Source organism: Leucoraja erinacea, chromosome 2 (genome assembly GCF_028641065.1).
Source record: "Leucoraja erinacea ecotype New England chromosome 2, Leri_hhj_1, whole genome shotgun sequence".
Taxonomy (NCBI): domain Eukaryota; kingdom Metazoa; phylum Chordata; class Chondrichthyes; order Rajiformes; family Rajidae; genus Leucoraja; species Leucoraja erinaceus.
The window spans coordinates 75017532-75029629 of record NC_073378.1 but is presented as its reverse complement, the minus strand read 5'-3'; the positions used below and the strand labels follow the sequence as shown (position 1 = coordinate 75029629).

General features: G+C 40.6%; 2 protein-coding genes across 2 annotated transcripts in view; one reads left to right on the top strand and one right to left on the bottom strand.

Moving 5' to 3' along the window:
* Window positions 1-12098, bottom strand: part of LOC129711191 (sodium- and chloride-dependent transporter XTRP3-like) — a 43879-nt gene that overhangs the window by 27137 nt on the left and 4644 nt on the right. Inside the window, exons 2-5 of the mRNA XM_055658664.1 lie at window positions 6444-6584; window positions 6267-6358; window positions 4182-4409; window positions 1159-1269 (exon numbers count right to left, since the gene is read on the bottom strand). Coding sequence (XP_055514639.1) covers window positions 1159-1269; window positions 4182-4409; window positions 6267-6358; window positions 6444-6584 — 572 coding nt within the window. The remainder of the gene's footprint in view (window positions 1-1158; window positions 1270-4181; window positions 4410-6266; window positions 6359-6443; window positions 6585-12098) is intronic.
* The window catches only part of LOC129711199 (putative leucine-rich repeat-containing protein DDB_G0290503), a 34138-nt gene continuing 33287 nt past the window's right edge, over window positions 11248-12098 (top strand). The window contains exon 1 of the mRNA XM_055658683.1: window positions 11248-11296. The gene's annotated coding sequence lies outside the window, so the exon portion shown is untranslated. The remainder of the gene's footprint in view (window positions 11297-12098) is intronic.

The window sequence follows — 12098 nt, the reverse complement described above, 5'->3', positions numbered from 1 at the left end:
TCGATGTTGCAAAGACAACGAAAATGAAAAAACACTACCCAAGAAAAATGAGTATCAAAAGACTCAAAAAACACACAAGGAAAACTTGGTTTAATCTAGGACTTGCAGAAAGCTTGATAACTTTATGAACCTTTGTTGTACTCCCTCTGACACAAATGTATCATTATTTAGGCAGGTAGACTGGACCTGTATACAATATTCCAGCATCAGTCTCACCAGGGGCATTTATATTTTCAGTAACACGTCTTTATCTTTGCACTTACAACCTCGTGCAATAAATGCTACAATGCAAGGAAGTCAAAGACTGCATAAAACTAAAAAAAGAAGGCATATAATATTTCAAAGATTATCGGAAGACTGGGAAGATTTTAATAGCTAACTGAAATAAACTAAAGAGGCAATAAGTGGAGAAGAGGTGAAACATGAAGGTAGACTAATCAATAATTTTAAAGAGATTACCAAAAGTTTCTTCAGATCCATAAAGAGTGAAAGTGAGGTAAGAGTGGCCATTGGACCACTGGAGAATGAGACGAGGTAGTAATGGGTAAGTATTCACAGTGGAAGACACCAGCAATGTGCCAGGAATTCAAGTGAGTCAGGGGGCAGAAGTTAGTGGAGTTGCTATTACTAAGGAGAAAGTGCTTGGGAAGCTGAAAGGTCTGAAGGTGGATGTCACCTGGACCAGATGAACAACACCTCAGGGTTCTGAAAGAGGTAGCTTTAAAGATTGTGAAGGCATTAATGGTGATCTTTCGTGAAGGCATTAGTGGTGATCTTTCAGGGATCACTAGGGTCAGGAGTGGTCCCAGAGGATTGGAAAACTGCAAATGTACTCCACTGTTCAAGAGGGGAGCAAAGCAAAAGAGGAAGGGTCTCAACATAAAACATCACCCATTCCTTCTCTCCAGAGATGCTGCCTGTCCCGTTGAGTTACTCCAGCTTTTTGTGTTTATCTAGGGGAAATTAAACGCCGGTTAGCCTGACCTCCGTGGTTGGTGAGACTTTAGAGTTCATTATTAAGGGTGAGGTTTCCAAGTACTGAGAAGCACGTGATAAAATTGGCTAAAGTCAGGATGGTTTTGTGAAAGGGAGATCTTGCCTGACGAATCTGTTGCAACATTAAATTAATTCATTTTCAAAGATTCTAAAAGATTTTACCTTTGGAGTGAACATGTATTTGATTCCACTTGTTGCTCCATGTAGCGTCACTCCGCGGATTAGATATATAAACAGCACTGCGTATGGAAAGCAGGCAGTCACATAGACAACCTGTACAAAGTAGTGCATCAAAACAGTCATTCGTCAAACATTTAGGAGTTGTATTTACCACTGTCTGTTACAAAATGGTTTAACCTTCCATTATTCCATTCTTCATAGAATCCAGGGATGTGAGTGGGAGGCCACTGCTGGCAAGGAGGTCAAATAATGTGGGAGGCCACTGCTGGCCAGGAGGTCAAATAAACAATTGGATAGCCATAAGGTCAAATAAACAATTGGATAGCCAACCAAGTTCCAACCAGTACACACCACGAGCCCCGTCGAGCACTGTATTGCCCAATTTTGCAACTTCACATTTCAGATGAAATCTGTTATTATTTATACAAATTATACAACGTTGTGGTTTTATGATTTATATTTATTGAAGAAATGTCAAAGAATGATAATATTCATAAACTTGTAACATGAAATAAGAAGGCTTATTTAATGCAGTACTATTTCTGGGTTAGAATGATAGATGTTAGCTAAAGAGTACATTGGAATTGTTGCAGTTGAAAGTAACAAAGGTACAGATGATGGTTTCTGCAGCAGATTAGCTCATTTAGCGACACAGATAGCCAATATGATAGAGATGGAAGTAAGCATTTTTAGTGATGGAGTGGAGAGAAGGTCCAAAACCCACAGTTCCTATATTACACTGAGCTTTTGAACAGTTATTTCAGACAATTAACAGGAGAGAAGGTTGGTCGCAGAAGATCAAAGATTATGACAATGACTAAAGATAATGACTACAAATTTCTCAATATTTAGTTGGAAGATATTTGTGGTCATCCAGCACTGAATGGTGAACAAGTAAATTATAGGTGGTGCAGTGGATATCAAGTTATTTTTATTGGTTAATTTTACTCAAATGTTGGATATTGAGGGTTACATCTTATTTCGCTGCCTGAGGTTTTGTGACATGATGATGGAAGATGGGGTTGGCTGGATTATCCTGTCCATGTTCCCTTCCACCTCTTCACTAAAGGGAAATCCCTTCCACCGCTTCACTAAAGGGAAATTCATCGCCTGATGTTTTGACAATATCATGGCAGTGGGTTGCGGATTGAGTGGGAGAAGGTAAGAACTTAAACCTTATCAATTTGTTGTGGTATGTTTCAAACATCACCATAACCACCAGTTTATGAGTAACGGTAGATTGTGATGTCTTGTGAGGAGTTTGCAGATTGCAATTGAGGGACCAGGGAGACACTGGTTAAAAAAAACAAACAGTTCAACCTCTCTCCCTGGAGGAATTTAAATTCAATTAAAAAATATCCACCTCTGACCGAGAAGACCAGGTCGGGAAGGATCAGGCTCGCTGGTCACTGCCACCGCTGCCCAGAAATGCCAACAAACAAGGTTGTGCTGTGGGAACCTACCCATGGAAGACATGACCTGGGACAGCCAATCAAGACGATGCTGAAGACGTTGATGGAAGACACATGTGTAGAGACAAAAGAGGAGTTTGCCAGCTGCATGGAGGAGCGATGTGTGGTGCGCCCGTTACCGTGCCCGTCGGAAACCAGTACCACCGCGTCGCTAATGTTTTCAACGATTGAATAATAATAATAATAATAATAATAATTTTAATATGTCCTTTATTCCTGCTATGATATTTATTCACTGTGAGGGGCCTCCACTTCATGGGGCAGAGACTCTGCAAATGTCTCTTCTACATTAAAAAACAAGATCCATTCTATAAAACTGTTGCAATCAGGGCAGGGTTAGAGGCAATGCAACCAGGGCAGGGTTAGAGGCAATGCAATCAGGGCAGGGTTAGAGGCAATGCAATCAGGGCAGGGTTAGAGGCAATGCAACCAACCTGCCAGGATTGTCATGGAGACTCTAGGAATTAAACAATAATCTCACAAAGGTTTGAAAATTGTTGTCACTGTCCGTTTGCTTCACAACTTTGGTTGTAAAGATATTGGGCATGAGGACAAATTATTCTAACATCCAGCTCAAGCATTTTTTCATTGAAAAACCTATGCATGTGTTCATTCAAAGTTTTGAGGCAAGCCAAAAGAATGGACACATATTATTCATGTATGATATATACTCACTACAAGGCCTATATCACCTATTCCTGAAAGTCCTTGAGGAGTAGGTGTTGAATTCCCTCCCGAAACTATTGTATATTGCATAGTAAAGTTATCCCTCTCAACAATGATTTTGATGCAGTATCAGTGAAGAAATGGTTAACTTCTCACAGGTCAGAATGGTGTATAATTTGGTTGGGAATTTGTATGTGATGGTCTTCCAATATACAGGTTGTCCCCAAGATATGGCAGAAATGTGGACGTTAACTAGTTCTCACGGAGCAAAATATCCAAAATATCCATAGCATCTGGCATCTCCATGCGGGTGGTCTCACCCTGCAGCCTTGTCCTTTCCAGTTATGGAGATTATAGATTTAAAAGATATTGCTGAACTAGCCAAATTTAGTAACTGCAATACATTTTGTAGGTGGACCATATTGTGGTCACAGTGTGAAAATGATGGTAGCAATAAATATTAAAAATAGAGGATAGAATGTTAATCAAGTAGCTTCCTATTTCCAAGATGATGCCAAGTCCTTTTTAGTATTTTTGGAGCTGAACTCATACAGATAAGCTGTGGGTATCAACAACTCTCCTAATTTGGCACCTACAACCTCTGACTTTGGAGTCAAAAGCTTGGACAGTTTACACATCGCATGATGTGTGGCTGGTCCGATTTCCATTTGGGGAATTTGAAGGAGGATATCAACAATGAAAGCATTGGAAAATAGTGCTTGGTGGGGTGAGAATTTAATTGAAGAATCAACGATAAAAAACAGGATCGATTTCTGCTACATTCTTGTAGGTTTACAGAATGAGAGAAATACTTTAAATATTCCAAATTCTTTACCTATCAGAGCACACACATTCAGCAATAGTTACCTTTCCAGTAGATTCTGTTCCTCGAATTATGCAGATATAGACTAAAAGCCATGAAAGTATAAGGCACAGAATCATACCCCAGTGGATATGACCAGTATCATCAATTGTTGGAGAGATATTTAATGTTTTTCTGTACCAGAAATATTCAGTGGGGGAGCTTTTTGCACATTCCTCAATAAATGCAGTGTTGTTTTGGTTTACTGGGCAGCTGGCCCATGGTATGGGATTCTGCAAAATGGAGAAATAAGAGTCAAATTCTAATTTTTAACTCAAATGAATGAACAAGTAACATAAGCAAAGCAAGTTTCCTGGACTTTAATTCCATTGATTCATATCTGTGCTTTTTGATTTAATATTATTGGAAAGGAAGCATCCATCCATCACAGATAATAAATTAATAATTAAAGATTGATCAAAAGACTTGCTCCGTTGTAAATATACCTGCAAACAGTTTAGTATTGCCCAAGGAGGGATGAGGGGGAATTCACTTCAAGATGTTGCAAGGTTTTGTGGTAATGGCAAATGCAATTTAATCTGGTTTTGGACTCCTTTACATTTGTGTCATGCAGGCCAACTCTGTTGGTGGATTGGCTCAAGTTGAATTGTCTTGGATGGTGTTAAGCTACTTGGGCGCTGCTGGAATTGAACTAATTTTGGCAATTGGAGAGCATTCCATCACACGTCTGTTGTGCTGCTTGTAATTGGTGGACAGGATGCGAAAGGTGTCAACCGAGTGACATGGGAAGCGGTTGTGCTTGGAAAGGATTCAACTAATATTTGGTTGCTTTTGGCATGTGGTTTCCTTTCTTCAAAGCTAATCTATGAAGAAGACCTCTTGAACCTGTTGAATCAACTTTTCTTTCTCTCACTAGTGCACTTTCTCTCACTAGAGGTGCAGGAAGTCGTAATATATCACAGTGGTGCAGTGGTAGAGTTGCTGCCTTACAACACTAGAGAACCGGCTTCAATCTTGACCATGGGTGCTGTCTGTATGGAGTTTGCACGTTCTCCCTGTGACTATGTGAATTTCCTCTGGATGCTCTCGGTTTCCTCCCATGCTTCAAAGATGTACAGGTTTGGAGGTTAATTGGCTTCAGAAAACAAAAGTTGTACATTGTCCCTAGTGTGTAGGATAGTGCTAATGTATGGGGGTGATTGATGGTCAGCGCAGACTATGAGGGCTGAAGGACATGTTTTCAAGCTGTATTTCTAAAGTCTAGTCTACATACCACCAGGGGCGCCGGGGAGATGGCTGCCCTGCCAGCAGTTTGTTCGTATTTTATTTATTTTGTTATTTTTCAGTTCATTAAAAGTTTGTTTTAATGTTCTTTAGTTTGTTATATGTAGGGGGAGGGGGGAGGGGATCGGGGGAAACTTTTTTTCAGATTCTTACCTTTCCGGAGATGTGATTAATTTTCGGATCACATACCCCGGGATCTGCGGCCTAACATTGATGGAGCTGGAGGCCTCCTCGGACTGTCGTGAGTCACCCCGCGGGGCGCGGTTTTAATATCGGAGCTGATCCCTTGCCTGGGATCGCTCCCACCGCGACCACCATGGAACCACCACCAAGGGCTCGCAGTCTCGGGTGAGGCCGAGGCGGGAGTTCCAACGTAGCGGAAGGTTCGACCAGCCCCAACGCGAGGTTCGATCGGCGGGCGCGGGGGAGCTGACATCCCCCCGATGCGGGAGCAGATCGCCTCGACGCGGAGGGCCTGAACGCCGCCGGCTACGGGAGTCAAGATTGTCCCGTGAACGGGGGCTCGAGGAAGAACAAAAGGAAAGGACTTGAACTTTATTTCGCCTTCCATCACAGTGAGGAATGTGTAGGAATCACTGTGGCGGATGTTCATGTTAACATTTTGAAGTGATCTGTTACTTTTAGTTGTATTACTGACCTGGCCAATGAAATTCCTTGTATGTTGCAAAACATACTTGTCAAATAAAGTGTGATTCTGATTCTGATTCTGATATGAAATACTGGATGTAAGATACCTGCCTTCTGATGTGCTCTTGCAGTCACAGTATTCATATGACTAGTTCAGTTTAAAATATGATTGGCAATTCAACTCTATTTTCACATACCTCAAATGAATGAAATAGATACCAAAGACTCCAGGAATTGATGATGTTGTAATACACAGAGACGAGGAATGATATAACAAGGCTTCCTGCACCTGTTTGTGGGAGAAAGAAAAGTTGACTCAATAGGTTCAGTAGGTCGTCCTCTTAGATGAACTTTCAGGAAAGGAAACCACATACCAACACCAATCAAATATGGGTTGACTGCTTTCCAAGCACCAATGCTTCCCTGTCTCATCAATTGTCCCAGAGAGAGCTCCATATAAAACAAAGGAAGTCCTTCCACAACTAACATGATGACATAAGGAATTAAAAATCCACCTGAAAGAGAAAAATGCAAAATTACTTGTGGAAAACATTGTAACCCAACTTCCAGCTTTACATGGCTCTGATTATCACCCAATACCTTGTTTCATTTTCCTTTTACTTTAAGAGTTTACTCTGTCCTAAGTATGTTCCCTTCTGGGAGGAAAAGCTGGATGTCTGGTCCAATACCTTTTCCAATGTTGCTCCATTATCAAGTGCTGGATTGAGTACGATACAAATGGGAATCAGCAAATATTAGCAGAGGATGCCACTCAGTCCATCGTGGCTAGATTACTTTTTCTCAAAGTGCCATCGAATGTCCCATTGCAACTCTCATTTCTCATAAAACTAACAAGCTAAAGCATGCAGATAGCAGGTCAACATGTACTAATTTCTCTCAGCCTGATGAACACACACACATCCCTCAGTGAAGGGGCAGGATCAAATCACAAAGCCCCAATTGATGTACAATCTATGACCAGTTCACATTACTAGAATGTAATGGACAGGTTCACCCTATCTCACCACTTAATCTTCAATAAGATTGATAAACCTCAAAGCAAATTAGTAAATTGTAACTGATCAATTTACTGATATCTCCTGCTTTTTTATTAATTGCTCAAGATACAGGATATCAGTGCAAATATGAATGACTCTTCCTGAGCAACTCCAGCTTCAAATTAACCAATAAACTAATTTTATTATTCTCATAATTGTTTTCAAAATACTTTCACAATCTCCTTCCCTTATAGTGGACTTATAGTTGTCCCATTATCCTCTGAGATGTCCTCACACTTTTGAGTATTACATTACATTATAACCGAGGTTGAGTGGTGCCATCTGCATTTTGCAGTTTTGCTGGGCGGATGAGCAGTCCTCTCCCAGTATCCTCAAATTTAATTGCCCCAAGTTAGGGGCAGTGTACACTGATGCCAAGACTGCACGTTTTCAAATGTATTCCCCAAATCTTTCTTTCCACTTTAATGATGTTTCATATTATGATCTATTAATGATCATTTGACCAACTATTGTTTCCTAACCTTGTTTGGGATGACCTCAATTTTTGGTTAATTGGGATGTTATTTTTATTAATGATGCAACAAAAATGAAAATGACTGTTATTTATACTTTGGGTGGCACAGCTGGTAGAGCCACAGGTTCAATTGTGACCTCCACTATTATTTGTGTGGAGTGTGCATGCTCTCCTTGTGACCATGTGAGTTTCCTTCTGGTGATCCAATTTCCTCCCACTATCCCAAAGATGTTCGATGTGGTGGTTTAATGGTTACTGTATGTTGCTCCAGGTGTATATGAGTGGTTGAATCTGGGGAATGTTGCTGGAAATGTGGGGGTGGGGTGGGGTGAGGGGAATAAAATAGAATTTGTAAAGGATAAATGTAAAAAAGGATAAATGTAAATAGGTTCCTGATCGTTGGCAAGGACTCAAGGGGGACAAATGGCCCTTTTCCTTGTTTGATAACTGATTAGATTATAACTAAAAAATTGATAATTTAATCTCCTTCACAGCAAAACATTTGATTGCCTTTGTGTGTTCAAACTGCAAATGTTAACTGTTCCGTTTCTTTAAAATAGATTCCATAGTCATGTGATCCTATCAAATCCTGAGGCAACGTTAAATTCAGACATAACTGAAAGACAGTATTCCCATGAAGTAAATTTAAATGTTAAGAAAATTTGAAATAGGAACAGATGTAGATGCCTTAGCAAATCTAGGCGATTATGCTATTGTACCGCTACTGATCCTCACATTCCTTCATTCCCTTAAAGCCCTGTCCCACGGTACGAGTTCATTCCATGAGTTCTCCCGAGTTTGCCCTGATTCGAACTCAGAGATTTACGATACTGGCCAATCGTCGGTCCTCGGGGCTCTCGTGGACATTTTTCATCATGTTGAAAAATCTTCACGAGTCTTCCCGTGCATTACCTGCCGTTAGCGAGTCTTCCTGAGTACCTGCCATTAGCGCTAAGATACGTCCCCGAGCTCCGACGTACCCGCTACGTTCATTCTCCGTGCTTACCATGAGTTTGATTTTTTTTTAACTCGGGAGAGCTCTTGGAATGAACTCGCACTGTGGGACAGGGCTATTAGTATTAAGAAATATGTGTCACCCTTGAGTATGCCCAATTAGTGACTATCCACAGCTTCCTAGATAGAGAATTTTAAAGTTCTCTTTATATTAAAGTGTCACCCTTGGGCATACTCAAGGGTAACACTCATATTTTTGAATTTTAAAGGAATGAGGGAAAGTGAGGGTCGGCAGTAACAGAATTGCCTAAAGGTGCTCAGATATTGAAATCAGTTTATATTCCAATATGTCTTGTGAGACTATGACCTGGTTATGGCCTTTTGAACTGAGATCCCCCCAACCTCAGCATTTATCCTGCAATTCTTCTATTTTATGATATAATGAGATTACTTCTCAATCATCTATTTCTCAATTTTCTCTTCACTTGGAGAAATGCCTTCAGTCCAAAGCTCAACACATGAAGTGTGTCAATAAGCTATATTTAAGCTCCATATTGTATACCAGTGAAGTAACTTTGATTTATATTTAAATTTTGATTTTTGATTTTGGCTGCATTCTCTTATAAATAAGTGTAATGACTCATCGAACATTTCATCTTATCTCCTCAAATTTGGGCTGGAGTATGCAAGATGTAGCTATTAAAAAAATTGTTTCTCCATCCTAGAAAAAAGCTACTCCCTACTTCTAACAATAAGACAGTAGCATTCTTAAGGCTTTTCAATATAAAAGGTTCAAATTTCTATAATTATTAAACCAGTTTAGAGAATTGTAAAATGTTATATTGCAAAGGATACAAACTACCCTATAAGCACTAAGAATTCATTTGGACTCACAATTACCATTTAGATAGTAATAAATCACCCATTACCTTGAGCCCATAACCAATTTATGTCTTATTAGTGATGCCTGACAGGAATAGTGGAGCCCTGAAGTAAATATTGTTCAGCTAATAGCTAATGTCTACAAATTAGTTTCTAAAGAAAAGCCCATTTGTAAAGGATTAACTTTTGAAATGTCCTAAAAAATATTCTTGAAATTTATAATGCAAACACCATTAATGTCATTTATACTTGAAGGAGAGGGATATATTTTGGGAAATTATATCTCCACAGCTCCAGGTTCCCATACTCTAATTTAAAGACCTTTACCTGTACTTCTGTGCAATCAAACATTCACAGAGGTGCAAAAGAGACGATGAAGGAAGTCAATATAATTTTCTTACTTCCAATCCTCTGGAGAAATAATAACAGATACTACTTATTTTCAACTTATATTGAAGACACTCTCTTTGGAAATTGTAATTGTCTGATAGCAAGTCATCTTTGGTCACCAGTGCCAAACATGTACAAGAGTATCAGTTGCTTGTGGTATTTCACTCCCACTGTAGCCAATGGGACTGAATGACACAAATAAAATTATTGGCTGATATTCTTTCACACAATTTGAACGACTGACCAATAACTCTAGCTTTACTCTTTCCTTCCCAGTATTCATATAGCTCACTTAGCATCTGGATCACAATGATAGGAAGAAAACAAAATACCAAACCAAAGAAATAAGGAAGAATCCTAAAAGCTTAGTCAAAGACTAGGCTTGTTTTTATAGAAAGGGAAGGAATAGGTGAGATCTTGTAATTTAAAGAATTAATTTCAGAGAATTTGAATGGAGTGTCTAAAACCTTTAATCCCAATAGTGGAATGAAGAGAAGGGAGTAAAAGATTTTGCAAGATTGAAATTAGAGAAATGGAGAAAGCTGTGAGATTTGATAGGACATAAATTAATCGAGGGAATTAAAGTAAAAGCTTTATATTTATGGAGTGGAGGACTGGAACCTTGACTTGATCTGCAGGAAGATTAATGTAGGATAGGATACAAGGAAAAAAAATGTTTTGACAAACTGCCGATTTTATGGTGATTGGAGATTAGAAGGGTAGTAGGAAATGCTAGAGGCAAAGATGAAAGCTCTGGCAGCAGATGGGCAATGGGAGAGTAGGTGATACTTCATGTTACCACCAGAATGCACTGCAGCAATCCCTACCAAAGCCTAATGAACAATCATGGCCTAAAAATCAATCGGGCGAGCTGGGACGTGCGGTCAGGGGAGGCAGAGCCTCACCTGTCATACTCCCAATGAAAATAACTGTTAAGAAAAGTAAAGAAAAATAATAATACAATAAAATGAATATAAAGATTTTTCCACTAATCTGTGTTATAAATGTCATTTCTATATGAATCTAATCATCTTTTATAGTCAAAATCGCAGCTCCGCTACAAATACAGGGAGAGATGAGAGGTGAGGCAGCGATGAGCTGAGCCTCCCCTCTGATTGCGCAACCCCTCAGAAACATCATGGAGCGTGGGCAATATGCGTGTGCCTGTTACTATCTCTATGTATGTTACCAATGTAATGTTTGTAGATCCCTTCATTACATGTCCTTACCTTCCATAGTTCAGGTAGCTTATTTCGCATATAAATATATTAAATTTAGGCTCGCTGGTCTCTTCATAAAACTGTAATAAAAAAGCACCAGGGGAGGCAGCAATCACGTCTGCCTCACAAGGGGGCGTGTCTTGAGCCCAGTGGAGGGAGAGCGAGCGTCAATTACGTAGGCTCACGTATTTGATGCTGCCTCACTCTCCCTCCATGTTAGCTAGCTTCAGCAGCGGCGGCGCAGACTGGTAGGTTGACTCGTTGATTTGTAGCGGCTGATTCGGAGGCTCTGGGTCGCAGAGAGCTCCCAATTGGGCCCCACGCTGGAGTAATCTAATCTCGGCTCGGGTCCCCAGCATCCACTCCCGCTGCCGGCCCTCTCCCTCCATTCTCTCCTTCCCTTCCCTCCCTACTTCCCTCCCTCCCTCCCTTCTCTCCTTCCCTTCCCTTCTCTCCTTCCCTCCCTTCTTTCTCTCCTTTCCTCCCTCCCTTCTTTCTCTACTTCCCTCCCTCCCTTCTCTCCTTCCTCCCTTCTCACTCTCCCTCCCTTCTCTCCTTTCCTCCCAGACACATCACGCACAGGCAACTAACACACACACACACAACTAACGCACACACACAACTAAGTCAGGATGGGGTAGAAGCCAGTGCCTTCCCAGCCATTGACTTCACCGCAAGTCACTGCAGGCGAGAATGAAATGCTCGGAGAAGGAGAAAGATGTGCACTGCACAGGCCTTGAACCTGGTGAGACGCAGGACTTGCCGCACAGAGCCCAGTCCCTCCACTGAGGATGCGTCCCAGCGCATCTAGAAGATGTATATTTTTCACACATAGGATAGAATACAGGGAAAAATAATGTTTTGATGAACTGGCGATTTTATGATTATTGGTGTTTAGAAGGGTAGTAGGAAATGCTAGAGGCAAAGACTTGGCAGCTGATGGACAGTGGGAGAGTAGGTGATACTTCATGTTAATACCAGATTTGATGTGGAATGCACGGCAGCCAATCCCTACCATGGGATTTAAATAGGGTAGACAAAAATGCTGGA